We start from the raw sequence: 26,348 nt of genomic DNA, 5'->3' as shown, positions 1-26,348 counted from the left end.
TGTCTCTCTCCTCCCACAAAAAAAAAAACAACACACATACAGGAAAAACACTTAATAAACAGTCATGCACTTACAGGAAGATGTGCGCTAAGAAATGTACAGTTTCTGGAGACAAGCAAATGCACACACATTTCACTCCCCAAAACAACCCTAAAACCAAAACTTAAGCAACAGATAATTCAGTTGAAGTGGCATTCACTGATGTGTGCTTCCTTTCACATCTATAATAGTTTGAGTTTGTAAAAGCACTCTTTGTTTTACCCAAGATGCACGACAACAGATAACTCATAAATTACCTGTTGATTAGAGGGCATATAGCTCAGTTTCAATGAAGAGAAATCCAGCTAGAGTAGTACAAAAATCCCCAGGGTGGTGAATGTTTTTGTTTCATTTATGCAGCTGCAGTTTCTGAGCCACATAAAAAATACTCTTCCTCCATCTGCTGGCAGGATGAGGAAGATGCGATGCAGTTGTGTGTATAAAAATTATTTAATTTTATTTGATGATAGACACAGTTGAGTTCGGGATATGTTCCTGCTGCCATGTCTCAGTGTAACACATAATACTGAATTCTCTGTCTTCCTTTCAAGTCTTGGTTAGCATTTCAAGCTTGTCCATTTTGTTGGCTAGCAACAACACCTTTCCCATCATAGCAGTTGGAAGAAATGTTTTGAATTTCCGCTGCTTTTCTCTCTTACTCCTGCTCTGGATCCTTTTAAATTTTCTCTTTAACTTACTGTATGTGAGATTTGGTGTGTTATTTTGCTCATTAATTTTGTTATGAAGAGCTTAATCAGTTGTTTCAACAGGTAAACAACATCCATTGCCATAGACAGTCATCATAATAGACCTTGAAAGAGTATAATGTACATGGAGAGACCACCTGAGCAGCACTGCCTCCAAACCTGCATGAAAAAAGAAAATCTCTGAAATAGCTTGACAGGGGAATCATCTAAAAAAAGTCAACTGTTTTCAAAACGGCATACTACAAATTGCTGCCATCTAGTGGCGCATTCTAAAATGTAGATTATAAACGTGAATATCTTTGTACATATCGTCCTTTAAGTTACATAAATCATACAGAAAATATACGCAGTTTATTTAAATCCAGGTTAAAGACACACCTGTCCTCAGCTGCATTTTATTTAAAAGTCCAAATCTGCACTATTTATATTTTAAGCTTAAATGTTTAAACTTCATGTTTTTAATACTGTTTTATTTATGTTGAATCACCATTGTGCTGAAAATAAACGTGCCTAAATAATTTTGGTGTATTTTTGGAAGTTATTCCGTGCAGTTCCAGTGCTTCTGACATGAATGATGCAGACAAGGCTGAGCATCCAGCTAGCTCATGTAATACTGCAGACAGCAACCAAAGCATGTAATCTGTGCAAAGATACCTGCATGAATATTACATTACCATATTCTAGAAGCTTAACAAAATCATTTCTTGTGTTTATTCCTTTAACTATCCAAACCCCACAGACAAAATATCTTTTATTGCTCATCAAAATCTGCAAGATATACAGACTAAGATCAGAGTGTCAGTCATTCATTCACATATTCAAAGAGTTATAAGGAACTGAAAGATTAAAGTAATCTTATTCTTTACAACAGTGTTGGACTGGTGCACACAGTCAGAGACTTTCTGACCTTAGCAACTCTTATCAAACTTGCTTATGTCAAAGCAGACTCCACCGCAGACATTAGAGCCTCCACCTGATTACTCTTTACAGCAACCTACTTGTGAGCTATTCAGACGCATGAAATATTAAAAGCCTGGAGTTTCCGTTTCACCAAAGCAAGGAAGTAAAAAGGGCAGAGAGACAGGTAGCCGAGCAAGAGGAAGAGAACTAAAAGGTCCGATAACGGTGGGATTAAGAGGAAATAACACATCAGGCACCCTGGGAGGGGGACATATGAGCAGGGATGGAGGGAGAGAGCAACGAAAGGTAAGCCAAGGAGTGGGTGAATGTTTACGACAAACCAGGCGCTGGCCTTGATAGTAACAGTAGAACTGGTGTAAGAAGCCAATGACTGATTAGCTGATAACCCAGTAGTTATGTGGTTAGAAGGGCGTGTTTTTAACTCTTCTGCTTCTCTCTGAAACCTCAGCGGGACGACTTCTATCCAAGCTGAAACACTAACTCAAAGTTGCAGTGAGGAGGACTGCGACGAGTCCAAAAACTTCCAGGAACCAGAGGAAGACAACAAGGCTGACAGTGGAACCTGTGAAGAAGAGGTAGAACCCAGTAGGGTCACTAAAGGCAAAACAAACATTTGGTGAATTTACATACAAGAGATATAATGCTTTGTTATCTGATCTGTCACTTGGTTGGCGTGATTGATGATAATGAAGACTGAAGAGGATCTATGTATCAGTGGTGCAGAGACGTTGCCACAGGATACTCTGACAGCCACGAACACACAGGGTGATGATGACTTTGTCCCATTGTCCCCACTGCCAACAGAGAAAGGGATGAGCCCCCCTTCGGTGTCATTTCATCCCTCCAACACACAGAGTAAGCCATACACTCACAACTGACTGGTGTATCAAACCCGTGGGGCATTCTGGTAGTTGTGACCAACTGAGGCTGTTTAACATTTAAAAATAAGTGTGTAATACTTAATGTCGGCTGGTTGACTTCACAGTTTGTCTTCACAGATCGCCCATCTGAACCCTGCTGGTACTGCCTGAGGTCTCTTGATTCAGAGTATCGTCCTGAAGCAGCTAAACAGGTTGTAACATTTCTGACTGATCACATTATTTAACTGAGACTGTGCTGAACCAGACACACTGTAAAAAGAAACTATTCTGAGGGTTTCTTTTATTTTGTTTTTATTTGTCATAAATTTAGTTTAGGATATAATCCATCACTACATGTACTGTACATGTGAGCGGCAAAACTATGTGAATCTTTTCTTGGTGTGCAGCAATAACAGCTATTAAATGTCACTGTTAACTGTCTCTTGCAGTTCAGTTTACCACCTGACATGTTTCCTGTAGAAACTGAGTAAAAAATCAACAGTTTCATGGCACAGGATCGCTCCAGGCCCAAACCATTCATAGTATCACCACATGTGATAAGGTATCTTACGTTGAAAAAAAGTGTTTCCGTTCATCCAGGCGTAATCCTTCTCATTTAAAAAGAAAAGTTCAGTTGTTGTCTCATACGTCCATCTGTCATCCTCTTTCTAATAGTCATATTACAACAGTCCCTGGTTTGTTCTTCTGGTCTGAAGTAAACAGACATCAATATTCTCTGTTGAGAGCAAACCAGCAGTAATTGCAAGCTGTTGATTCCAAACACTTCAGATATAGTTTTATTGTCTTTTCCAACGTTTGAGCACACCTTCTCTGAGGTCTTCAGAAACCTCTTGTCTGTAAAGTGGCATGCTGCAACAAATGTGTCGACAGATATCTGCTCCTTGAGTGAAATAGAGTGCCCACTCATATTTGATTAAGATCCCATAGGTCGGAAACACATGACTCTACTTTTTCCCCCAAACTAGTTGATCAGCCAAGAGGATCGCAAGATTTGTTACTCACTGATATACATTGCTGGACTTTTTTTCCTAGGCATAAACATAATTTGTGGCAGTTTTTTTGTTTTGTTTGTGTAACTAGGTTCTTGTACTTTTGAGGACTTGTGAATATCTGATGCTGTTTTACATCATATTAACAGAAATATAAAATATACAAAACTATTTAAAAAGTCTATAAAGAGTTCAGAAGTTCTCAAGAACCATTCGATGTGTAGTGAAAAGTGGCTAACATAAAGTGCAATTTTGTATAAGCTACATTTTACTTATTTTTTTACTTTAAAGTGCACAAAAGCCTTGAGCACTTTCTCTGTCAAAGCTTTGCCATGGAAACAAGATCTATACATAGGGCTGCAATTGTATTATCAAGATTTTCTGATTTGTTGCAACTTTTCTCAAGGATCATTTTTCTCTGAGTGCACACAGTGCTAATACTTTAGAAGAAAAATAATTTACCAAATCATGTTTGGTTGTTCATTAAGTTATTAATAGTTGAAAAAAGTGAGAAAGTGCAAAATGAGAAATCCCACTCTTAATTTGGGATAACAGAAGTTGAATTAAAGTAATGCGTTTAGAGAGGCATAAGATTCAGTTTGACAGTCATTTTTGTGTCTGGGTCTACCACAATTTCATTCAGTCTATTTACTTTTGATAAAATACTGAGTTAAAAAAAATAATCAAATAACAAAAAAAGATGTTTTAGAGAAGATTGTTCTTTTGGTGATAACTCTGTTGTCATTGTGGGGCAGGAAGACTCAGATGCTGCATCAACATTGCCCTCTAGTGGCCAGAAAGTGAGCTACCAGACAGACCCTCGACCTCACTTTGGTGTCGCTTGTTCCTCCCGCTCCACGTGTCGCCCTCTGTGGGGCAGTGAGGGGCCCTGCTGGGGACAGAGGAACCAGGAGGTGCCGGATCAGACAGACACCTGTCCTCATTGCCATCTGGGCTTGCCTCTTGAAACACTGCGATGGCATGAGGTTGGCAAAGATTCTTGTAAACAAAGATATAAACAGACACACATGCTTTTCAGCAACAACACGCCACTGTGTTTGCTAGAGAGCTTCTAAATATGCTTTCTGTCTCTTCACAGACAAAATGTCTACTGTTCGACGGGTTGAGGAGCTTGAAGAAATGAAACCAGATCTCATTAAAAAATGCTGCTTTTTTAATGTCTGCTTCCTGTATTCTCAGGAAATTCTTTGCACCTTAATTTTATTTATTTATTTTGCAGTAGATGCTTGTGCTATTAAACAATTAGTTTGGTCATTGTCATTGACTGTCTATTTTACTCCCTTTTTTGGCGGGGGTGGGCTAAACCTTGGCCAGAGGAGTCATATTTCCTATCAGGGATAACTACTACTACACCGGCTATGCTTCGTCTGTCTGTAAACCCCGCCTCTCGCCCTCCGTCACAGTCAGTGCGGACATATACGGACACACAGCCGCCACACGTCGAGTAGGTGGCCAATCACGTGAGAGGGGGAAAAAAACCCGGCCAGCTTCGGCTGTCAAACAGGAGTCCTGTTCGACTCCCGGTCGTTCACTACAAAGACTCGGTTATGAGAGAAGTTTCATTCATGATGGACACATCACTACTGCGCATGCTCTTCTTGTCATCCGCGGCTCAATCACAGGAGTACGTCTGCTGTACAGCTTCCACTTGAAAGACACCTGGTGGACAAAGGCTTGTCTGACCGCAGGTGAGCCATGGTTGCCTTGGCATCAACAACACTCACTACTTGCATCGCTATTAAAAGTGTTCTTTTACTGCCTCCTTAGTGTTTTGTTTCTGTCTCCAGCAGGTGAATAGGGGGTAATGGCTAACTAGCTCCTGCTAAGGCTTGGGGAACAGCCACCGTTTACTTGAATAGGGCTAAGTAGAGCTGAGCTGATGTTAAGTTTGGAGTCGGTTTGAACAGAAGTGGCTGCTATCGCTTGCTCTGTTGCTGTGTCTTGTCCAGGTGAATGGAGGTTAGCGCCCACTCACTCAGCAGGACCCAGTTCCGACTGCTAGCCTGCTCGTTCGGCCGGAGAAGCGACTGCTGGCTGCTGCTGTGTCACAGCTGGCGTCTTCTAGTAGTTTTTGCCAGCTTCTCACTGTACATGCGAAAGACCCCACGCTGCGATAGTCAGAAGTCTTTCTCACCTAACATCAGGGCTGTCGGCCTAGATTTTTTTCAGATAAGGTTGCTTGCAAAATAAGTAAATAGAGATTATAGGTTAGGTGTCATTATCATACACAGTACTTGGAATTTCCAGCAGAATTAGCAGTGTTGGGGAGTTATACACTCAGCCTCCAGCTACTTCATCAAATCTGAAATGGAGTTCTATGCAACTTATAGTCACTTATTATCATCCAGGAACATATACATCTTCCACAGCCATTACACGCGGTCTTGCATTTATGGCTGATTTTATGTTAAAGAAGTTCTTACATTTTTTTTTTTTCGTTCCGAATATGCAGATAGTATTAATTTGTGAGTAAAAAAGACAGCTGTCATGTTGAAATGTTTGTTATTCCTGGGTGTACTACTGATGATAGACCTCACGGAAGATCTGAGCTTAGACCTGATTCCCGGTCTGACAGTTGACCTCATGGTAGACCCAATAATAGACCTGACATTAGACCTGAGTTTAAGCCTGACAGTGGACCTGAGTTTAGACCTGATAGTAGACCTGAGTTTAAACCTAAATTTAGACATGATAGTAGACCCGAGTTTAGACCTGATAGTAGACCTAAGTTTAGACCCGATAGTAGACCTGAGTTTAGACCTGAGAGTAGACCTGAGTTCAGACCTGATAGTAGACCTAAGTTTAGAGCTGATTGTAGACCTGAGTTTAGACCTGACAGTAGACCTGATAGTAGACCTGAGTTTAGACCTGACAGTAGACCTGAGTTTAGACCTGACAGTAGACCTGAACCTGATAGCAGAACTCACAGAAGACCGAAGGTTAGACCTGACAGTAGACCTGAACCTGATAGCAGTACTTACAGAAAACCGAAGGTTAGACCTGACAGTAGACCTGAACCTGATAGCAGTACTTACAGAAAACCGAAGGTTAGACCTGACAGTAGACCTGAGGTTAGACCTGATAAATAGAAGGTGAATAACTTTCTCACATTTCTGTTTGAATGCTGTGAAGGTTTTCTGCTCTTTGTGGCAAGTCTGACAATCAGCATCCGCAGTGACAGCATCCTTCACAACCTGATGAAGGCTGGAGAGTTCATGTGCAGGATTCTCTGTGGTACGACATATCCTGAGCCAACCAGATTCAGATTATTTTAGCCTGTTCAGCAGTTTCCTGTGAACCTGCTACTGAAATCTGTTGGTTAAACTCTGCCTATGTTTTTCAGGAGGATTGTTTGAGTTGGTCTCAAGTGTCATCTTCTTTGGAGAAATCTCAGTGATGTGGTTTTGCAGGTCTTTACCAATTTTTGTCTTGGCTTTCTTGCGCAATTGGACCCAGGACCTACCAGCACCACCACAGGTACCTTTCATTACTGGAACCACAGTTAGATTAATCACAGTTTAAATGCCTACTCTTAATCTCTTGTGACCCCTTGCAGATTTTTCTTTCTTCTCATATTCTGAACAAAATGTAGAACCAAACCAGAAGGTCTTTTTTTAATTACTGTTGTTAAATTCTAATACACTCATTTAAATATTTTCTTCACTGATATAACCAGTCTTATCAATTTCCTGTCTTTGTCAAACATCTGTACAAAACCCAAATGTTCAAGTCAAGAGTTCAGTGTGTGCTCACTGTGTGTTTTGCAGAGACTATCAGCAAAGGTTTGAGGATTATCTTCGCTCCAGGAAGCTGTCATTCCCTTCATTCTTTGAACTAATGTATCTGATCAGTTCTGATCTGAGGGTTTGTACCAAAGTCACTCAAGTGTGGATCTTCCTGTGGTTACCCCAGCTGCTGAAGTATCTCTTTTTACACACAGCAGACCCAAACCTAACACAAACTTAAGGAGGTTCTTTCACATTATTAAGCCAGTCCCAGTTTCCATGCAGTATGGGGAAAAAAAAGGATCTTTCTGACAATGAAAAGCACGAGATATTGCAATGCATTGCGAAAGGAATGAAAACATTGGACATTTCACGAAAACTCAAGCGAGATCATCGTACTGTTAAAAGATTTGTTTGTGATTCAGAGAGCAAACGGGTTCGTTCAGATAAAGGCACATCAAGGACAATCTCCATCAGACAAATGCGTCGTATTAAGAAAACAGCGGCTAAAAAGCCAATGATGAGCAGCAAGCAGGTATTTGAAGCTGCTGGTGCCTATGGGATCCCAAGAACCTCTCGATGCCGGATACTCCAGAGGCTTGAAGTTGTGCCTAAAGCTGACAAAGAGCAAAGTTTGCAGTGGGCTCAGAAATACACGAAGTCTAGCTGTCAAACAGTTTTATACACTGATGAATGCTGTTCTACATTTGATGGTCCAATGGTCCAGATGGATGGAGCTCAAGATGGTTAGAGGATGGCCAGATCTGAAAAAGACTGATGCTAGCGAGGTGGTGGTGTAATGTTTTGTAATAGAATAATAGGGAGTGAGAGGACTTATAAGCCTTATTTATGTTCACTAAATGTACTTAAATTGGTATGTCCTTTTCAAACATTGTCAGACATCACTTCCCACATAATGCCATGTGTGCTTTTGTTGGCATAGTTGTCAAGTAAAACATCCACTGGAAGGCAGTACAGAGTTCAGAAATTACTTCCAAGTTCCAGTGTTTCAACAACAAACATGGTGACGGTGGACAAGATCATGATGGTGTGCAATCTCGGAAAGAAACATAAAAAAGGGCAGCATGGTGGACGGTGGTGGTCTGTGTGATCATTTAATACAGTGTAGCTTCTTTGTTTCTTTTGCTGGCTGCACATGAGCCATACTGCACAATGCTGCCCCCACAGGTTCCAGTGGTACCTTTCCGTTTGCTATGTCTGGGTCCGCATCTGCAAGCTCCCTGAAAATAGACCAAAAAAGGCATATAAAGGAGACATAAAACGACATGAAGTCTCGGTCCAAATGCACATCTAACATAATGCATAAATGAGGCTTTAGGGTGCCTCAGGGTATCAAAATTACCTCTGCAAAGCACATACAGTTCCTAACTAAGCATTTCTTGACATGGTATAAAAGGAAGAACCATGTGTTCTGCATTAAAATTATTTTCATGCAAGAAAACACATCATCCCATCCTGCAAAAAATATCCACGAACCTTTGGCTGCTATGGTCATTAAATGAGAAAAGCTCATGGTGTGGCCACTATCTTAAAGGAGGACTCACTGTTTGTTCATGCACTTTGCTTTTGTTCTTCTGGGTCTGTTTTTGTCCTTGTTAATGTTTTGCTTTGTACAGAGCCAGTACAATTTTCTGTTATTGCAGAACAAATTTACCGATGGGTACAAATAAAGTCACATTGACCATTATCCCCTAACCTCAGTCCTGTTGAGAATCTGTGGAGCATCCTTAGAAGGAATATCTATGAGGCTAGGTGGCAGTTATGCATCTATGGTAGTATCCTCAATTGACATACATGCAGAAATGATCCATGAAGACTTAGAAGTTCAATGGATGAGAGCGTTGATATGAAAAAGGAGCTCCTATGTAAAAAAGTAATTTGATCTGTAATAATGTTTTGTTTAGTTTTTTTTAATAAATCTATATAATACAAAAAATACCAAACGTGTACATTTTCACTTCGTTACCACCTGTTTAATGTTTTGAAACTGTTATGCATTATAATTTAATCAGTTTTGAGTGAATGGCAAAGTGGTGTTGGATTAATATAAATTAGTATTCATTGTCATTTTGTATTGATTATCTAGGAGAAATGATAAAAAAAAATGGCATTTGCATTATAAGCAGAATATGTTGGAACACAAATTTAATAAAAACAATACAGTGGTTGTTCTGTTTTCTTTAGGTTTTTATTTTACTGAAGACAAACTTAACTAAACATATTTAATGGTTTGTCTCATCAGGTTTATTAAGAACTCTCCATTTTTACATCTCTGACCTCTAACATTCAGTATTTTGGTTCAGTCAAATCTTTTCTCTCTGTTCCTTTTCCTTCTTATAACTCTTGCAAGGCGTTCTAACACTGATGTGATTCTAATGGATTTTATGTATCATTGCATGAAATGAGTAGCATTAGTGGGGAGTTCATCTGATGAAACACTGTTTTAAACCGCCAGGCAGTCTTTGAGACAACAGTAAACAAAGCATTAACTTCTTTACCAGCATAAGTTACTATGGTAACCAAATGGGGATTGTTGGACCGGTTTTTGAACATCGAAAACTCTCAGAAGTTAAATGAAATTGCATGTTTTGCATTAGCACAATGGTATTGCGAAATTTAAAGAAATAATGAATCTGACATCTTTGACTGGCAGATAAGAAAGTATCAGTATCAGAGTATTTATACAACCAGACCTACTTTCCTTTCCTTCTGTTCTACATCATGCAGATAGCAGATAATAGTTCTGTTCAGACAACATGATGTGAAATTAGAGAAGATGTTTTAACTTGAAGTGCATATAAAAACATTTTCAGTTGAAGATCAGAAATTTTAGCTTTAGTGACTTCAAATGAAAATTATTTAGAATAATTTTGTTATGATTTAGTGTTATACAAATAAAGTTGGCCTGAACTAAAATAACATGTCCTATACATTGTTTTTCACTGACTTTAAGATTCATCCTTTGAGAGATGCTGCTGTATGTAGTGCTGCATTCACTGACAATGGGTAACCTGGGCTTTCTTAAACTTTGATCATAACAAAGAAAAAAAACTCAAAATTGCACGTTTTGACTAAATCCACAAGTGACTCGATGAAAAATTAATACAATCAAAATTATATAAACAAATAAATAGAATTATTTAATGAATGAATAATTTAAAAACTACAAAAAATTATCAATAAAATATTACAAATACAATGAAGTAACAGTATTGTATCTACTAATTATTACTTCCTTAATTTTTGCTATACTTGTAGTTCATTTCAGGTAAAAGGGCCACGTTAGTTAGCATGCAGTGTGCACAATTGATACAGCATGATCTGTTACTACACTCAGCCAACTGGGGCGAAACGGGTTTCATAAATAATACAGTAACCTTATAAATCCCTCATACAGTTTGTATTACGAGAAAGAGGTATGAATTATGGGTTTTATGGGTTTTTGTGTGTGTGTTTTCAGTCAGTTCAGGAACAACCAAATAGATTTTCTTTTGATCAGAATGTGGAACCTAGAATTTAGTTCTTGTGATGTCACATAGGATCATCTGCAGGATCATAAATATGTTCCATCCTCTCTTAATCTCAATATCTTCCCCATCAAACTGAATTTATTGCTAAACACTGTGGCAGCACAAGATACAGGAAACAATGCAAAACCAAGAAGATATATGGGAGGAAGACTGTGCCTTCACAGATGAAGACAGTGATGAAGCAACATTCAGTCAAGACAGCTTTACTACTGAGGGAATGAGTGGTTGGGAGACACTGCCTAATGTGTGCTTGCAACATGTGTTCAGGTTTCTTCCTGATGGAGATCGCAGTATGGCATCTTTGGTTTGTCACCACTGGCACAATGTCATGCACTCACCCTGTCTCTGGCGCACCCGCTTCTTTAACTTCAGTGGTCGGCTTTCTAAATATAGGCCATCTGAATACAACTCAGCTGTGGGCTATGTCCGCAGTCTGGGGGTCTATCTGAAAAAGCTGGAGGTGTGTGTGTGTCCTCCACGAACAAACGTCATAGCCCAGCGACTTGAGGAAACCATCTGTGGGCTGTTGTTTGAACTTGTCAGGTAAAGCAGGTTGTCTCCTGAAGGCCCATTAAAAATTGTATCCTGGGAACTCACTCAGCAAACTTATTTTATTTTTTTCTCCACAGAGTAAAGGCCCCCCTACAGTTCCTCTCCCTTGTGTGTCTGAAGCTGGACAGATCCTCCTGGGATTCAGGGCACAGAAACATTTTGGTGGACGCCTTGATTTATTTCCTCAGAAATGGGGCTTCAAAGCTCAGGAGTGTTTGTCTAAATGGGATGAGAAATGACATGCAACAGGTGAAAGCAAAATCAGTTCAAAGATACTGTCAACATACACTGCATGACACTACAGTAAATGATCACAAATACATAGGCTGAAAAGAACAGTGAGATATTTTATGTACACAGATGCATTTTTGAAGAAGTTTGATATGCTTATTCAGATTAAATCTTCTTTTTGTTTTGCTTTATGCTTAAATGTTGCTTATTCATTCACCATCCCACACTTGTGCTATGTCACAACTATGTAATTCCAATTGTAAACAAAACTTTTTTGTTTTAATGATCATTTCACATCCAGGGTTTGAAGTTACTTTCTGCACTGTCAGAAATGCACTGCTATATTTCATCTTTGGACTTGAGAGGATTCTTTTCCACTGCTGTGTCTGTTCACCCCAACCCCAGTATGCCCCACTTCCTGCAGCCGCTGCAAGGTCTCACCGACTTGGGCCTGAGTTACTGCTGTCTGTCGGATGAGCTGCTAATGGTTCTCCAGCAGAGACACAGTGAGGGTAGATGGACCTTTGGCAGAAATATCCTGCAAAGAATTTCACTGCACTGCACTCAGAATGAGTCCCATCAGCAGGTACGTAGGAAACAATGACTGGTTAGGTTTTATTATCATTTTGGATATAACAGATTGGTACAATGGAGTATCATTGTTGGGTAGCAGGGTAACAGTGCAAGAGCATTTGGGAATCGTGTTGAAATCCTGTTTGATAGCATTTGCTGAGATAGCAAGAAGTGTAAATAAAGAAAAAGAAAATGAATGTTTTGAAAATGTCTTTATTTAATTTTCCCTGTCAAGCTGGTGCACAGCAGCTCTTGGGCAGGTTTGGCATCACACTGCCCGGACCTGAACATCAAGCTCACAGTCGATCAAGTCATTAACAATGACTGCCTGGCAAGGATGCTGGTGCCTGGGATTCCCCTGAGAGAATACAGCATGACAGCTCTCTACACCCCAAATGAAAACTGGAGTCCCAAGCCTCTCCTCTGTGACATGCTACCTCAGTACAGACATAGTCTACAGGTGAGGATGCTGAGCAGACAGATGCTGTGAGGTGTTTAGTTAAATACCCCTAAACACACGCATTGTCTAAAATACAGCAGTTTCAGACATTTAAGTGTAATCTGTAGAAGTTAGTACATAAAATGTCCATCATTGTGAGCATGCTGTCAAAATAGTTTCTCATTTTGTTTTTCATTTTCTTGTCTGTGTTCAGATTCTGACCCTGGACTTGAGCAACTGCAGTGAATCACTGGATGAAGAGCTGCTGGAGCTGGTTAATGTGTGTGAGCATCTGGTGGATTTGAGAGTCTGGGCTTTCTTGGAAATCCTCACTGTGGGGAGGCTGCTGCAAATCAGGCTGAATAAAAAGCTGTTACTCAACAAGATCAAAGTAAGGAAAAAAAGCAATAACACTCTAAAATACTCCCACGCTGTGGTAAAACACACACACAATAATGCCCTTGATAATTGCAGGTGAGAATCTACACGATGAATGACAACAAGGAAGAGCAGGAAGACCAGCTGGAGGAAATGCTGTACGCCTATCAGCAAAATTTCCCTCCTGAACTGACATTTTTTGCAGCAATCTATCCCTTTATATGACATGCAAGGACTCAAATATAACAAATAAGCAAATAAAAATGAATTAAGCATCAAAAGAATCTAAATGACCACCAACTGGTCACGCTGGTGTGGATATTTGGCACTGACTAGCACTGGCTTATGTCTGTACTTTTCTCGGGGCAGTGGGTAGATTGTGGATGTGCATGGAAACACTGACCTAGTTTTACAGGGTGATCAAGGAAGCAATGTGTGTGTTTGAGTGTATGCATGCCCTTGCATAGTGAGCGCTCTATTTTAAGGGACAGAGATTAAGAGGCAAAAGCAAAACAGCAAACTCTCGTGAGTATGGTTCATAACAAACTACTAAGTATGTGTCTGGTGGTGGTGGTGGGTGTGTGTTTGTGTTTGTGTTTGTGTTCATAAGCTATGATCAAATGTATTAGTGCAAATCTCTAAATTATGGCATCCTGAATATATATTGTTGCAGAATCGTACTCAGTAATCTCATTTTCTACATAGTGGAATTGATAACGTGTCAGAATAATCCAATTTAATCTATTTATATCTAATACAGCATATTGCTAAACCAATCTGTGCTGCTACTGCCAAGATTTCCTCTTTTGACATGAACATTGTGTTTCTTATTTTTTTTAAATAATACTATATAAGAAATTTTAAGGTAAAAAATTAAATGTGACCTTGAGGCTGTTTTGTAAGGTATAAGAAGCTTTATGTATTTTACCATATTAATCTTTATATAATTTATCTTGTTAGATATTCATCTAATTCTGTATAGAAACTGAGTAGATAAATATTTTGTCCTAATGTACTTATTAGTTTTTTTTTTACTTAAGTAAAATTCTCTCAGAAACCTATTGTATTTGAGCTCCTCAGCCCATTAAACACAGAAAAAAATATATATTTTTGAGAATTGGTGTAATATTTCATCAGCTCCTTTGTTTTGAGCTTTCTTGGGGTGGCTTTTAAAACTTCTGCTCTAATTAACAATTTAGGACACTAAATTATTAAGATATTTTATAATTAAGATACTTTCAGTAAAACTGTAAACAAACTAAAACACAAAAAAGGTTTTATTTTATTATGTGCTTTTCAGACACAAAATGTTATAGTTGTCCCACATTTAATCATTTTTCAGTCAGAAGAAACACAAATCACATCCCAAAATCAATCTTTTGAAAGGACATGATCATTTTGAGTTTAATTTAAGTCTTAGTTGAATCTTATTGGCATAAATACCAAAAAAGTACTCTTATAAATGGTTGTTTAACCTTTCTAAACTGACTAGTTATAATGGTGGAAATTAGAATACAAGTAGAGCTAGAACAAATGTGATCAAATAATACTGAAAACAAGTTTCTATGTATCAAAAACAAACACAAAGAAAAAACCCAGCTGTTCAGGGTTGTAACAGTAACCTCATTATAGAGCAGCATGTTTGGTGTTATTGGCTGCAAAAGTCATGCTAAGTCACGTGACCGAATAATTACATCAGACAGCATGGTAAGCCAATGGTCTGCTCCATCACCTGATCGCTATTTGAATGCTGTAGCTCCCCCCCATGCTCCTCCCGACCAGCCGCCACATTGGTGCCCCGCCTTCCTTCCCATGTTGTTATCCCACATTGTCTGCGTGGGACCATCATCCCCACAGAGCCCCGTAGAGTCAACCCCGACAATTATAATGTCCTCGCTATTGAAGCCGTTTTCGGTATGTGAGGGTCCCTGCGAGAGCTGCGCAGTCCGGAGAGGATGTCCAAGCTCGGCTCTCCATCAGCAGCCTCCATCTCGGAGTCTGGCCGCCGCCGCGGGACTGAGCTCTCTGCCGGCACACCAGAGAACCTTCGCGGCAAGGAGGAACCTGGCGGCGGCTGCAGTAGGAGGAAGAAAAATCACCCATCCTGGAAAGGCCATACTTGCAGGTTGGTTTTGTAACGCTAACATTCGGCACGAAGATTTTTTCCTTTGTAGTTGCTCAATGTTCGCTGCAGACAGGACAGCCTAATCTCAATCTGCCGCCTGTTAAGGCTATCCATGCAAAACTGGGTCAAAACGCTCTCAGCCATCAGTGATGCTACAGCTACAATTACATGATGCAACTGCATGCATCTGTACCTCTGCATTATTTTATTATGGCGACTGTTATATTCCTGAGAATAGTGTAAAAATAAATATGAAATGGCGAAAGCATTATGTTGTATCGCTCTTACTGAAATAGAAATGCTGGAAAGTTCCTCCTTTCATCAGAGCATTCAGGGGCAACTCTGCACAGTGAGTCAACAAATACTGACGGCAGTGTTTCTTGCTTCTCTCATTAAGGTGGCATAGCAGGAGGAATAGAGATCTGCATCACCTTCCCTACAGAGTATGTGAAGACTCAGCTGCAGCTCGATGAGAGAGCCAACCCACCCCGTTACAGAGGCATTGGTATGTGATTAGGACATCCTGTGTGTGAGATGGAGCTAACTGGGGCGTTTGTTACTCATGTCACTCATGCATGCCCTGTACAGGTGACTGTGTGAAGCTGACTGTGCAAGATCATGGGCTCAGAGGGTTGTATCGAGGTCTCAGCTCCCTGCTTTACGGCTCAATACCCAAGTCAGCAGTCAGGTGAAGATGCACACAGAGTAGCCTTTTTTGTTTTGTTGTTTACTCTTTTTTTATTTTTTTTTTAAAGACACTGCACTTCTTGAGAACTGCAACAAAAAACAGCTTTTATTTTCAAACCTGAAAATTATGAAACAGCTGACTGATGTCAGAGCAGTGACTCAGCATTTTTTGCTACTCAAATGAAAATGTGTAGTGGAGTATCTGACTTTTAAATAGTAAATTCTCTTTTAAACGTTACTGAGATGCAAAACAAAGTTATTTTATAAAAGAAAATTCCACATTTCACAAGAGAGTCAACTCTACAAAAACGCATCTCAGAAAACAGTCACACATTAGAAAACTCAAAAACTGTTTTAGTTTTTGTCGGTGTTGATGATGTGTTCTGGGGCTTGTAATAGGAAGGAGGATTTGTGACTTATTAAGCTAACCTCAGGTTCAGGTTCTCTTCAGAGTACATCATCATGGCAACATACGCTGGTTTGTGATATGGAACCGAAATGTATGTCATTACCCAGTCAGCATCTACAGATTTGTGCTTTCTTTGATGCATCTTTTAAATTTTTAAAAGACATAGCAGAAAAATGCCGACTTAAAACAGACTGATTTTTGTAAACCTTATTCTTGTCCTCATAACATTTGGAAGTACCATCATTTTTGTTCTTTGAATCTAAAATAAAAGAGCAATAATTGGCTTAAATGCATCAAAATTAAATCTGCTGCACATGCATTTAATGAACTGCATTAATAATTACAGTGGGACTTATTCATGCTTTAATGGTGAAACATTAAAATGAATAAGTCTGTTAATTTTCACACACATAGTCAGCAATATATTTCTTCCATCTTTGCTTTTCATGCGTCTTTCAGCTTGTATTATATATTTAATTTCCTCACGTTGTTTAGGAATATAGATTTTTTTACATGCAGCTGTAGATCTATGTTTGTGACTAAATAGGGCTGGACTATATTTTTAAAAAAATAGTGCAATATCACTATGTACAGTCAATCGCACAAAATCAGCAATTTAGCAGTTCTGCCTTTGTGCATGCTCTGCAACTAACTGGCATGCATGGGTGAAGTAGTGACTCTTATTAATACACCATAAAGTGAGGTATTTATATTTATATTGCTAGTCATAACGTCATTGCAGTATTTAGGAATAATATTCACACATTGCAGGGTTTTCTAATCTTATGCCACTATATATTGTAAGGCTTTGTTAAGGCATAAAATCATAAAATAATCTGGGTATGTTCAATGTTAAACCAGCCTTGTAGCTCAGTGCTCCAAAAATGTAAAATTATCCAAAATATTGTTCTATTTCTTGGTATGTTGCATTTTCTTTTTTGTTGTCTTTTTCTAAAAATTCTGAAATTTGGTGTTTTTCTTTTTAATGTTCTCTGTCACATTGCATTTTGCAGCTCAAAGCCACCATTAACAAATGGAAAGAAAAATAAATATACTCTTCAAACTAGAGGAACTATGCATATAAGATAAATTTTGTCATGTTTACAGACTTTGCATATTTATCTTTCCTCAATCCTTTTATATCTTGGATTCATCAATGCTTCCAGGTTTGGTACATTTGACATTCTCAGCAATCCGATGCGAGACGCCACAGGTCGGCTCGACAACACTCGGAGCCTCTTGTGTGGTTTAGGAGCTGGGATAGCTGAGGCCATTTTGGTGGTCTGTCCCATGGAGACACTAAAGGTTGGTGGATTCCCTTTTGTATTTCTTTTTCTGATAGAAACTATTTTCAGGTCCCTCGGTTAGACACTGATACGAATCTTCTCACGCTTCTCAGGTGAAGCTGATCCATGACCAGTGTTCGCTCCGTCCTCGCTACAGAGGTTTCTTTCATGGAGTCAGTGAGATTATCAGAGAACAGGGTAAGATAACAGGATGTTTCTTTGTATGGGTGCTCTTTTCTCTGATCCATCTCATTATTGTGCATAATATTGACAAAAAAATACAATTATATCGATTGATGTGCCTATGCATATTATTATGAAATGCTTTGCTCTTTTAGGTGTGAGGGGGACATATCAAGGTCTGACAGCAACTGTTCTTAAGCAAGGAACCAATCAGGCCATCCGATTCTATGTTATGAATGCATTGCGGAATTGGTACAAAGGTAGAAATACTTGTAGAACTGTAAAAGTAATTCTCATGGCGTGGTTCTTTTTCTGACCAGACGATTGATTTATACTTTTCTGCAACCTTTTGCTTTGACCTCTCAGGTGATGATACCCGACGAGAAATGCACCCAATTGTCACAGCGATGTTTGGAGCCACAGCAGGAGCAGCCAGTGTTTTTGGAAATACACCTCTAGACGTGGTCAAGACCCGGATGCAGGTGAGAAGCGTGGCATGTGTTGATTTTAATGCTGCGGTACTCTGCTTCATTTTTATTTATTAATTTATATTTTTGCAGGGTTTGGAGGCCCATCGCTATAAACACACAATGGACTGCGCCTTCCAGATCTTGAAGCATGAAGGACCACAGGCGTGAGTAACCCACAACCTGCTCCACCTTTAGTTTTCACCTCCTTGCAGACAAGCCATCCAATCTCATCTCACTTTTTCTGCAGGTTCTACAAAGGCACAGTTCCCCGGCTTGGCCGTGTGTGCTTGGATGTAGCCATAGTCTTTGTCATTTATGAGGAGGTAGTCAAATTACTCAACAATGTGTGGAAGACGCAGTAGAACAGCCTGAATGTGACAGATGTCCAGGAGGAAGCACAGACCAGTGCCTCATGCTACGCACAACTCAACACCTCTAGCGTATTAGCTGTCTTCATTGCTTTCAGCCGATGTCATCCTGACCGGTGTTCACACTGTTACATAACATCTACGTTTAACAATACTCAGTCCAGACATAGTGATAAGTAAGAAAGTGAGGGTACAGTTTACTTTAGGACAAAAAACAATTTGTTTTATTTTCTTTTTGAGCAGGATGAGGCACAGTCAAATGGAGTGATAAAAAGAGGCGCCTGACAGAACATGTCACAGTTTCTCAGTACAAGTAGAGAAAAGAAGGTTATAGACCAACTAACAGGGAAGACTAGTTAAAAAGGGACCTAATGTTGTTACTGTCCATGCTGTAGACTGAGCACTACTGAAACCTTTAATGTGTCTTGATTCACTAAGTACTTTACTATACTGAGCAGAGAACAACGATCATACTGGATTCTAACTAGCTTTTTGCAGCATTGTAACACACCCTGTTTTTGCTTATGTAGCTGTGCTTGTGTCAGTGTGACACTGAGTATCAGTATTTTCCTGCTGTGTGCTGGTGACAAACTCTCAATATGGTTCACTCTGCATTTTATGTTGGTTGACAACAGTGCATTGCTGCATGAATGCTGCATAACTCTCCAGCAGATTGCATCAGACAAGTAATTATTAATCATGTATCGACAAAGGAAAGTTTTAGCACACACCGTCTTAATCCTTGATAATGGGAGATAGAAGTCAGTTTCTGAGTGGAAGTATGTTTGTTTATGGTTGTCTACAAGAAAATATAAAGCCTCATCTTGGGAATCTTTGCTTTGTTCAAACCCTCCATGTCATGTTCAAACAGCTGCTGGTGTCCAGCGTAAAAAGTTAAATCACTTCTACTCCAATAAAGAAGAAAACATGTAAACATGCTTTGTAAGCCATATGAGGTAAAACTTCCAAAGGCTTTAGTGTTTTTAATTTTTTTTAATTTTTATTATCAAATAGGCTGTCTTCTAATCCAACATTTTTATTATTCCTTGTTTCCATCCATTTGACCTGCTATATAAGCCTTTTGTATACTTACTGGTAAGGTGGTGACTATCCATTATTATGCACAAAAACTAATGTTAGGAGGATTTTTAAAGATGTTGACATGTATCATTTTTATTTATAGCATCAACGTTTTTTAAAAGACTGTGTACGTTAGAGACTCAACAACTTGACAATTTTTTTTAGGTAAAGGCTCATTCTTTACTGACTTTGTGGCACCACACAGCCTTGCACAGAAGCCTTTCATTCTTCTTTGCCAAAACCACCTCATTAAAATCACCAGTTTAATATGTCCCGATGGCAGAAGATCTAACTACTCAGACCAAAAGCAAACAATATTGCATAATCTCATAGCATTTTGTTTTCACTAACTTTAGAATTTTCTTATTACACAATCTCAGTCATGCTTTCCATAAAAAGGCCAACAGTGATGTGCACCTTTTATCAGATATGGTGTGATCATTCACACTGTAGTAGATCCTGTTGGGTGAAGGTTTTAGTGTGGAATAAAATAAAAAATGTCAATATATGATGCACATGATGGAAATACTGTTTCATGTAACATGACAATAATAAACTTGTGATTAATAACCAAATCTGTGGCTGTGTTAAGTTGTCAGACTGGTTTAAAATGTAGATTTTGTGACACAAATTCAGTTTATTTCCTTGTGCTCTGGAAGAAGCTCCATGAAGCTAAAGCCTGTTGGGTACTTTCTGATTTCATGGTTGTGTTGTAACAGCAACACCCGTTTCCCAGTAGTTATACACTAGAATCTCCTCCCTTTTTTATTATAACCCCAGTGATCTAATTACTAGCATCCATGTAACTTGGAAAATCTATATTGGCTTACGGAACTTTGTAATGTTGCACACATGTGTGTCAGATATTATGGCACTATGTGCAGCCTGAATCACTGCAGTTGTACTTATTGATTTGTCAGGTCTCTTGAATCCTAATGGAAGGATGATTCCCCCTTTTTTAAAAACACCTGTTTGAATGTAATCTGAAGTATGAATTAGTCACGAAAGATGTGTCAGACACATTTATTCGTATTTACATTCATGTGACTTGAATATTAAGATGTGACAAGAACAGTTCAGCAGTTCTGCTTTTGCAGCTTTATCACACAGGTAGAAAAACGTAGAAGGCTAGGGCTTTGCTGACCACAGGACAGAGGAGATTAAAGGCTGAAGAAACAGGGCAAGCACCATTGGAATTAACATCACAGAGGAAGGCATTAAGGCTCCCACCTGCTGTCTTGCTGGCCCACCTGTCACCTTACTGTTTATCTCTTGTGAGGCTTTAGAAGAATAAAGGACAAACATGCTGCTGAGAAATATTAGTTATCCTCATATACTGTCAAATTTCTTTTGAAAAATTTAATTCTGAAGAATTTGCAGGCAGGTTCTTGATATGCTTAGATCAGAATCTGCCCGCCCCCCCTTTTCAGTTATATTCACACAGAAATGCAACAAAGATATATAGATATATGCTTTACATTTTAAATTACCATTCAGCTGAGCATCTGAACAGTGTAAATATAGTCTCAACTAGGCTTCAATCCAAGACTCGGCATTTGTGTTGTGAGTAGACTCGAGATACCGAGCCCAATACCATTGTTGACAGATGTTTTAAAGACAAATGGTGGATTAGATACAGTCTGGACTGCCTTTGCTCCATCTGTCAGACATCTTGACAGCAGAAGATGTGATGCTTTGCTCCAAAGTTAGAGTAGAGAACACATGTGGCTATCTTCTCCATCTGGAACCATAAGACACAGAGCCAAAGCTTAGGTGTGAGTTTTTTTGTTTTTTTTTTTGTTTTTAAACAATCTGGAAACTTTCTAGTGTTACACTCACATTCGAAGACATTTGTCTTTCCCGCCACTGGCCACTCTTTGTCCATCAGGACTCCAGTCCACTGCATAAACCTGCCCAGACAAGAAAAAAATCATAATACAGTTCTATAAGGAAAGTACATTCTTGAATCGTGGGGTAATTTTTCCTTCTCCTCACCTCGTCAGCATGGCCGGGAAGGTCCATGTTGAGTTTCCCAGTCTTAACATCCCACACTTTGAGGGTGCTGTCGCTGCTGCCACTGACCAGCAGCCTGCTGTCTGCTGACCATGCCACCTGATACACAGATCCCACATGGCCACGTAGGGACATCAAATACCTGGGGGCAAGCAATCAAGCATGAAACATTTTCACATTTCTTCGCTTTATAGCACCATCGTGTGGACAATTATGGTATGACAAATTTTAAATTATGATCTCTTATACAGAAAAAATATATTCATTCCTCTTGGTGGCTGAAAAATTTTCTTACTTTCCAGTACGTCCATCCCAGATTTTAATGGACTTATCAAATGAAGCAGAAGCAAGGAGCCTGGTGTCAGGAGAGAACAGCACTTCATTGACCAGAGCGCTATGTCCGGTCATCCTGGCCAAAGGCTTCTTGCCTTCAGCAGGATTCCACAGGAACATAGTGAAATCATCTGAGCCAGACACCAAGCGCTCTGGAGCTGAACCCTGCAGCATAAAATGGGAGTAAGGACACTGAAACATGGACAAACTCTTGCATGCCACCATGGGAGGCACTCACTCTAACTTTGTTGTATCTCTGCAAGGCTCTCTCCTTCAATTCGTCCACTGAGGAGGAAAAAACAGAACTTGGTAAGGTGAAAGGAATCCTCTTATAAAACATCCAAACTAACATCTAAGAAGAATATTGGGCTTTACGGGATCCGGTGAGATCCTGGGGGTTGATAGTGGCAGTTGCAGGTTCAAAAGCTCCTGTACGCAGGACGTAATCTGTGCTAAGAGCCAGAGTGTTCACCCAGTGGGCGTGACCCTGCAGAGTCCTGCACTGAACACCCTGAAATCAACACACAGAAAAACATTTGGTCACCCTTGGCTATTTTTATTCTACTTAATGCCCCAAACACAAACACACTCTTACATCTTTGGCTCTCCACACTTTGACAGTCCTGTCTTGGGAAGATGTGTAAAGAAGTCCATCTCCTCCCCACTTTACACAGGTGACGGACTGAGTGTGTCCAGTCAGGATCTTCTCACAGTGTCCCAACACAGTGTCCCAGATCCGCAGTGAGCCGTCTTTAGAGCTACTGGCTAAGTAGCGGCACTCTGGGTTCCTAAATGAGACAGGAAGGAAACACAAAGATAGCAGTATGTTTAAACATCTCTCAATTCTTTATCTAACTATCCAGCTACAGTTTAAAGAGCTAACATTTATCAAAGCTGCATCTGTGAGGGATTTAAGGTATATGGCACAATAACAGATGTGAGAAAGCAATAAACTAAATACTCACAAATGGAGGGGTTCCCAGCAGAGCCAAGTGATCCATTTGGTGTGTCCTGTCAGTGTCTTCCCCATCTGAGTGCCTGTCACTGGATCCCACAAACAGATCTACAAAAAAAAATAAGCAATCCAAAACGTTAACATGTTTGTGAAATACAAGTTGAAGAAATAAACATCGGACTTCATTTGTTGGAAACACACCTGACTGTTCTTGCACCCTGAAGCCAACTTCTTGCCATCAGGAGACCAGGCAATGCTCAGCACCCAATGTGTGTGTCCTTCAGTAAAGCCAAAAACAGTTCAGAAGCATCTAAAATCATCAGTTGATCATTTAAAACTTACAGAAGGTAGTTTTTACCTCTGGCAGTGTGATGGGGTGTCTCAGTTGTCAAGTCCCAAAAGCGTACGGTGGTGTCACCGGAACCGCTGGCCAGATATCTGAAACAAACAAGCACACATGAACTAGTAGCTGTGCGAATCTACCCACATGTGTCAAGAAAATTTATAATCCGCCTCTCAGTGTATTTTTAGATTGACATTGCTGACAAACAAAAACAAAAAAAGTGGGCAGCAGTTTGTTTTGTATCAAAGTCACTCACTTGCCAGTTGGGCTGAAAGAAGTAGAGATTACAGCCTCTGTGTGTCCTTGTAGTGTACTGGTGCAGCGGGCCACTGCCCGAACCCTGAACACAGCCTGAGGCTGGTATACCACTGGCAGAACTTGCTCTGTTTCCACCGCAAGAGTTTTAACACAATCACCCAGACTGGAGACCACCTCGGCCTCTCCACGCGCAAAAAATGCCAAAGGCACTGGTTCCTCCTGCAGCCAAAGACAACAAATAGGGCACCATCATTAGGATTTAAATTTCACCTTCATTTAACTTGAATAACTGTGGCTAATCCTATAGACCTACAGAGAAATTATTGCAACACAATAGCATATTTTTATAGAGGAATAGTCACCTCTGCATATTTACCTGACTATCCTTATTAAATCAGGGTATTCTCGTGTTATCACGTATTGAGCAAACTTCTGTAGAGAAGCTTTCCCATTGTTGTTTAACACTTTACATATGATATACCAAGTACTGAACTGGATGCAAGTTTGTCAATATTTGGATAAATCTGTCAACTCCAGGACTTTTTGAACTCATGTTGCATCAATAAAATAACACTCCCACTTCCATGCTTCACTGTAGTAGTCCTGCCCAAGCTTACAACAAACATGCTGGACCCCACATCTAAGCCAAATACATTAATCTTCACTGCATATCATCACTATTAACTGGAAATTCCAGATGTAAATAATTTTTTTATTGAATAATCACAGGTTTTCCTACTTGTGTTAGAAAAACTACAAACATATTTAATTTTTGTGGAGTGGTTTCTTCTTTGGAACATATATTTGTAATAAAAATGTTTTAAATTTACTCATTGAAATTTTTAATTAAATGACTTATTCGTAGAAATAATTTAATTATTTAGAGTTACCATACACATTAATTTTTTAGCTGATATTGTCACACTCTGCAGAGCACCGACATCTCAAATTTATGTTATGTGAAATTACGTACAGCTTAATTAAAACTCCATAGCATATTATAAATAATGACAAGTTACCTTCTGTAGCAAGGCATTGCAGACGAGCTGTAGCTTTTCTGGGGTAATGTCGAGAGGCACATCAAAAGGTGAACCCAGAACCTCCCCATCTTCATCCTGAAACTGGATCAACAGCCGCTCCACGTCTTCAGTTGTCATCTTCTGATATTATTACACTTTTTAAGAGGTAAAACACAACATGATACGTTGACTCAATAGCTTAAAATCGATCTTATATTTTAAAACTCGTGGTTTACCATAAGGTGCTGTCAACTCTAAAACAGCAGTCAATTTTACTGCTAGCTAATGTCTGTAATCAATTTACCTGTTAGTTGAGGGAACGGGTTGTAAAAAAACACCCAAGAGAGCTTATATTTGGCTTTTTTATCAAAAGCAAAATATGCTAAACTAAAGGTAAGGATTGTAGCAGTTTACTTTAACCTAGCCAACCCCAGCCTATCACTAAAGCTAACTCAGCTAGCCTGCTGTTAGCTAGCAATTCTAACGTCTTAAATCCTTTTGGCACCGATCACAAAACGTGAAAGCAATCGTCACTTGTCTGCAAATAAATATTTAGTTTTAAATGGCAGCTTAATGGCAACAGATCAACATTTACCTTTGATGAATGTACCAGTTAAAACTCCCCACGTGTATACATGCAAAGAGCCTTTCTGTAAAAGATGTGCCAACAAACCAAAGTTGTACAGTCCTTGAAAGGACTCGCGCAAGGAGTTATGGGAGATTGTCATAGTCATTTTCCCCTATAGTTTTCTTTAGAGACTAATCTTCACTTTCAGTAAGATCTTCGGTTTTCAAAAATGCCATTAGCTTTTTTTCATGTAGAGGCTACTGCTACTACTGACAACAACAATAATAATAATAATAATACATAAACTACACAGAATAAAGAACATTGATATATAAATCCCATATATATAGATAGATAGATGGATAGATAGAGAGAGAGAGAGAGAGAGAGAGAGAGAGAGAGAGAGAGAGAGAAAATAAAAAAGAAAATAGAGACAGGTCCCAAAAGGCTGGAAAACACTTAGTTGTACTCTTACTGTTGCCATTGCTAATTTTAATCTAAAATGTTTAGATTGCCCTGCCATCATTTGTTTTTCCAAGTTTACCATCAGTGATACTAAGATAATAAATGACTTGGAAATGATATTGATGACTAGTCATCTTGTCTTATGTTGTACCCTCAACAGTTCCACTGAATGTAATTAAGGGTAGGTGGGGTTCAGTGTCTTGCCCCCCACACCATTTCAAGCCCTTAAAAGGTACATATAGCTACCTTGAGGTCCAGTTATCTGCCATAGTTGGTACATAAATCTAGATTATATCCTAGGGGACAGAAATGTACTCCTATTGCATCCCTTTTTCTGACAGTGAACCCAAATTACATTTGATTGTTTAGATTTCTGCAAAGAAAAAAAAACAACCAATGGATTATTTTTTTCAACAAGATACTCCCCATATATCTCCCTATATTAGACATGTAACAGTTTTCTTGCACTGTTTGATGAAAATCTGACTTTGTGTGGTGTACCAAAAAAAAGCTGCAGACCTAAATTACTGGTACTTTAAGTTACTTAGTAATCATTATTATTCCACTAATAAGCTATTGTCCTTGAATGTGAAATATTTGATGGTACTTTAATGAATAGAATCACAAATGAATTGTGTATATATACATATATATATATATATATATATATATTTATATATATTTTTTAATATACTTGTCGGGGGGTTCAGCACATTGATAAAGAGGAAAACACAACTCCTGTGACATTTTAAAAAAGAAGTAACTGATCGAACACCAGC

The 26,348-nt window shown here is 39.2% G+C and overlaps 4 protein-coding genes across 5 annotated transcripts; 3 read left to right on the top strand and 1 right to left on the bottom strand.

The window, feature by feature from the left end:
* The first annotated feature begins 1,929 nt into the window (after positions 1 to 1,929).
* On the top strand, positions 1,930 to 4,813 carry LOC121654596. Its single transcript, XM_042008807.1, has 6 exons — positions 1,930 to 1,952; positions 2,116 to 2,242; positions 2,360 to 2,522; positions 2,666 to 2,739; positions 4,293 to 4,523; positions 4,637 to 4,813. The coding sequence occupies exons 1-6, from the start codon at positions 1,930 to 1,932 to the stop codon at positions 4,679 to 4,681; spliced, it is 663 nt and encodes a 220-aa protein (XP_041864741.1). The 3' UTR covers positions 4,682 to 4,813.
* A 6,139-nt stretch (positions 4,814 to 10,952) lies between these two features.
* LOC121654595 (F-box only protein 39-like) lies at positions 10,953 to 14,106 on the top strand. The gene is made up of 6 exons (XM_042008806.1): positions 10,953 to 11,377; positions 11,464 to 11,635; positions 11,919 to 12,203; positions 12,426 to 12,650; positions 12,844 to 13,020; positions 13,104 to 14,106. The coding sequence occupies exons 1-6, from the start codon at positions 10,953 to 10,955 to the stop codon at positions 13,230 to 13,232; spliced, it is 1,413 nt and encodes a 470-aa protein (XP_041864740.1). The 3' UTR covers positions 13,233 to 14,106.
* A 675-nt stretch (positions 14,107 to 14,781) lies between these two features.
* On the top strand, positions 14,782 to 20,148 carry slc25a1a (solute carrier family 25 member 1a). The gene is made up of 9 exons (XM_042008352.1): positions 14,782 to 15,132; positions 15,530 to 15,637; positions 15,721 to 15,820; positions 17,395 to 17,533; positions 17,628 to 17,712; positions 17,853 to 17,957; positions 18,064 to 18,179; positions 18,258 to 18,331; positions 18,415 to 20,148. Exons 1-9 carry the CDS (start codon positions 14,820 to 14,822, stop codon positions 18,527 to 18,529), a joined length of 1,155 nt encoding a protein of 384 aa, XP_041864286.1. The 5' UTR covers positions 14,782 to 14,819; the 3' UTR covers positions 18,530 to 20,148.
* A 474-nt stretch (positions 20,149 to 20,622) lies between these two features.
* Positions 20,623 to 25,222, bottom strand: nle1 (notchless homolog 1 (Drosophila)). Of its 2 annotated transcripts, none has more exons than XM_042008350.1 (13): positions 25,132 to 25,222; positions 24,537 to 24,691; positions 23,516 to 23,736; positions 23,275 to 23,354; positions 23,118 to 23,194; positions 22,927 to 23,024; positions 22,557 to 22,749; positions 22,337 to 22,472; positions 22,200 to 22,246; positions 21,924 to 22,126; positions 21,611 to 21,770; positions 21,455 to 21,525; positions 20,623 to 21,356 (listed from the first exon to the last, which is right to left on the bottom strand). In XM_042008350.1, the coding sequence occupies exons 2-13, from the start codon at positions 24,672 to 24,674 to the stop codon at positions 21,344 to 21,346; spliced, it is 1,437 nt and encodes a 478-aa protein (XP_041864284.1). In that variant the 5' UTR covers positions 24,675 to 24,691; positions 25,132 to 25,222; the 3' UTR covers positions 20,623 to 21,343. The 2 variants fall into 2 exon arrangements, with proteins under 2 accessions (XP_041864284.1, XP_041864285.1); XM_042008351.1 differs by lacking the exon at positions 25,132 to 25,222 and adding an exon at positions 24,773 to 25,088.
* Positions 25,223 to 26,348: the final 1,126 nt, after the last annotated feature.

The sequence above is a fragment of the Melanotaenia boesemani genome, chromosome 15 (genome assembly GCF_017639745.1).
Source record: "Melanotaenia boesemani isolate fMelBoe1 chromosome 15, fMelBoe1.pri, whole genome shotgun sequence".
Lineage (NCBI taxonomy): Eukaryota > Metazoa > Chordata > Actinopteri > Atheriniformes > Melanotaeniidae > Melanotaenia > Melanotaenia boesemani.
The sequence above is the reverse complement of the archived record's forward strand: the minus strand, read 5'-3'. Positions and strand labels throughout refer to the sequence as shown.